We start from the raw sequence: 2,872 nt of genomic DNA on the forward strand, positions 1-2,872 counted from the left end.
ATATATGTATTATATAAATTAATATAAGTACATGCTATATACACTATACAATATACATGTTCAAGATTCAAACAAGAATTATAAAGTTTTATCATTTTTAAGAATTACCATTAATTTTTTTTTTTGAAAATCTGGGAACATTTATTATATCATGTTTATCTAAGTATGAAGTAAAAATGGTATTTTTATTTCTTATTTGTGCAAAAATAACAATAATTTAATCTTTCAATTCAGGACCCCCAGTATCTCATGAGAAGGAGATGAAGCATATTGCGAGGAAAGGGGAGGATATCAGAATAGATTGTCCTATCGTCGGCAACCCGGCTCCTATCATCGAATGGAGGAAGGGTGAGGATATCATCGACTACTCCTGGATCCGGATCCGGACAAGTAAACGATCCATGAAGATCCGGAATGCACAGGAGGAGGATACGGGAATGTATTATTGCAAAGGCGTCAATGGATTTGGAAATACACAAGTTCGTGTAGACCTCATTATAATAGGTAAATATTCTGCTTTTAGGGAATAAAATGAACAATATAAAGAAAAAAATTGGTCTGAATTGCAGAAAAGTAAAAAATGAGGAAAATTGAAATTTTGCAAATAATTCTTGTTGGCACCATTATCTCGCACAAAAGCAAATGTGAACAGATAGATTGATGTCTAGATTGATAAATAGATGGATGGATAGATTAATGGAAAGATTGCCAACATTTAGCTACGATAAATCAGAAACATATAATTATCCAGTATAATCAATTTTATTCCTAACTCGATTTTAGCACACATTACAATCAATCGATTTGACTTATGTTCTAAAATTGGACTCTCCTTATTTGGTTATGTATTTTATAATCTTTACTTTTTCATAATGCAATTTGATTTTTTTTTAATTATAAATTTCACAATTTTTATTTATTACAGATCCGTCCGAGTTTCCTGAACTAGGAGATGGAGAACTACCAGATATATCACCTCCATCCTTCACTCAACTTACACAAGAAGCAAAGGAGTTCTTTATCAAACAGTCTGGGGACTCCTTTAAAGTAACCTGCGAGGCTGTCGGAAATCCTAAACCGGAAATCTTTTGGTTCAAAGACGGACTTCCGTTTGACGCAGACGGGATTAGATATAAGAACGGGAAATCGACGATTAAGCTCCGTAACCTGATGAAAGTAGATTCTGCAGTGTACACATGTCGAGCTCGTAATATTATCGGCGCAATGTCGAAAAATTTTACACTAAATGTGGAAGTACCTCTTGCCGAACAGCCTACAGTTGTAGGAAATGGCAACGTCTCCGTTCTTGTCGGGGACACTGCCTCTCTTCAATGCCGGGTCAGCTCTGGAGATCCACCCCATATTAAATGGTTGAAAAAAGAAAATGCGGGAACCCCAAGTGATATGTTTACGATTACAGTCGGTGATGATAAATACAGGGTGATCCATACAGGAGGAGATATTCCAGTAGGAGTAGGAGAATATCTCAATAAACTTGTTATTCCAGACGCACAGGAGTCAGACTCTGGATTATATATTTGCTTTATAACAAACTCCGGAGGAAGCTTTAACTACAAACCTTCATATTTAAGAGTATACCCGGCAAGTAAGGAACCGTTACCGCCGATGGCGGGTGAATCAACACATATTCTGGCTCTGGTCCTCTGTCTGGGAATTACTGTCCTGCTTATTCTCGTCTTTATTATTGTATGCGTTGTCCGGAAGAGTTCAAAGGCTGAGATTCCTGATAGTCCTGATGTCGTCCGAACTCTTATGCCAGTGTCGAGAAGTACTGAATCCAACGCGACTATAACTACTGTCACGTCAAACAAATTTGATCATCCCCTCCCACCACCACCCTCAATGATGTGGGGTCAGAGCACCATGAAATCCAACCTATATATTGGCGCTTCGCGCGAGTTTGTCTCACTCCACGAGAACTCTTCGACCAACCTGCTGTCGGACCGGGACAGTCCCGTGAGCGGGGGGAACCAATATGAGGTTCCATACTGCTACTCAGTTCGTACTCTGGACAGTCAATTAAAACATTCAGTTACACCAGCATCAGATAGATATCCTTTCAAACAATATCCTTACTTTCATTATCTAAGTGATTATGAAGCTTATTAGAAACAATTAAAATGGATTTTATAAATTTTTAATTTTGAGAGAATTTCATGCTGATTTAAATCAGTCAAAACATTCTTGAGACAAAGTATTTGTTGATTGTTACAGTGAAGTAGAATGAAAAACTAGAATGTGTATGACAAGTAGATATAAAAGACAAGAAGCTAGGAGAATCTGAAACTTGATGTTAAGACAAATTATTTGTTTACTTTGTTCCTTTAACCAGACTGTGATATTATATAAAGTTTTATAGATTTAATCTTGGATGTAATAAATTATTAAAATGTGATATCAAGTTTACTTCTAACAAAAACATTAAATTAAAGGATGTTTTTTTCATATTTTGTCGATCCCTAATGTAGTGTTTCATTTGTAGAATCCTCTTTTAAACTTATTTTAACGGTTTTAACATTTCTAAAAGATATCGGTAGTGGCGCTAATATACTCTCAAAGGAAAAATACTCCAAATGCTCTGTAATGATTAAATTTAAGGAAATCGGTAAGATATGAAACAATATAGTTCATAGAAAAAATATATAGCTAGAGAGGAAGTAGTGTTTAAACAAGTTTACACCATCAGGTTGAACGGTATTAAGATTAGAAAATGTGAGTTTGTGGCAAAGACTCAATTCCTTTCCGGAAACCTGCATTTTACGGTTTCGTAAATAATTTCTTTAGACTATAATCATCTTCTTTAATTAAGAAATTTCTTGATTACCATATCACCATGCGAACCACGCTAGAT

The 2,872-nt window shown here is 35.4% G+C and overlaps 1 protein-coding gene across 1 annotated transcript; it reads left to right on the forward strand.

Moving 5' to 3' along the window:
- Positions 1–214: 214 nt before the first annotated feature.
- LOC111700487 (fibroblast growth factor receptor-like 1) lies at positions 215–2,416 on the forward strand. The gene is made up of 2 exons (XM_023471418.1): positions 215–504; positions 926–2,416. The coding sequence occupies exons 1-2, from the start codon at positions 261–263 to the stop codon at positions 2,128–2,130; spliced, it is 1,449 nt and encodes a 482-aa protein (XP_023327186.1). The 5' UTR covers positions 215–260; the 3' UTR covers positions 2,131–2,416.
- Positions 2,417–2,872: the final 456 nt, after the last annotated feature.

Source organism: Eurytemora carolleeae, unplaced genomic scaffold (genome assembly GCF_000591075.1).
Source record: "Eurytemora carolleeae unplaced genomic scaffold, Eaff_2.0 scaffold402, whole genome shotgun sequence".
NCBI classification, from domain to species: domain Eukaryota; kingdom Metazoa; phylum Arthropoda; class Copepoda; order Calanoida; family Temoridae; genus Eurytemora; species Eurytemora carolleeae.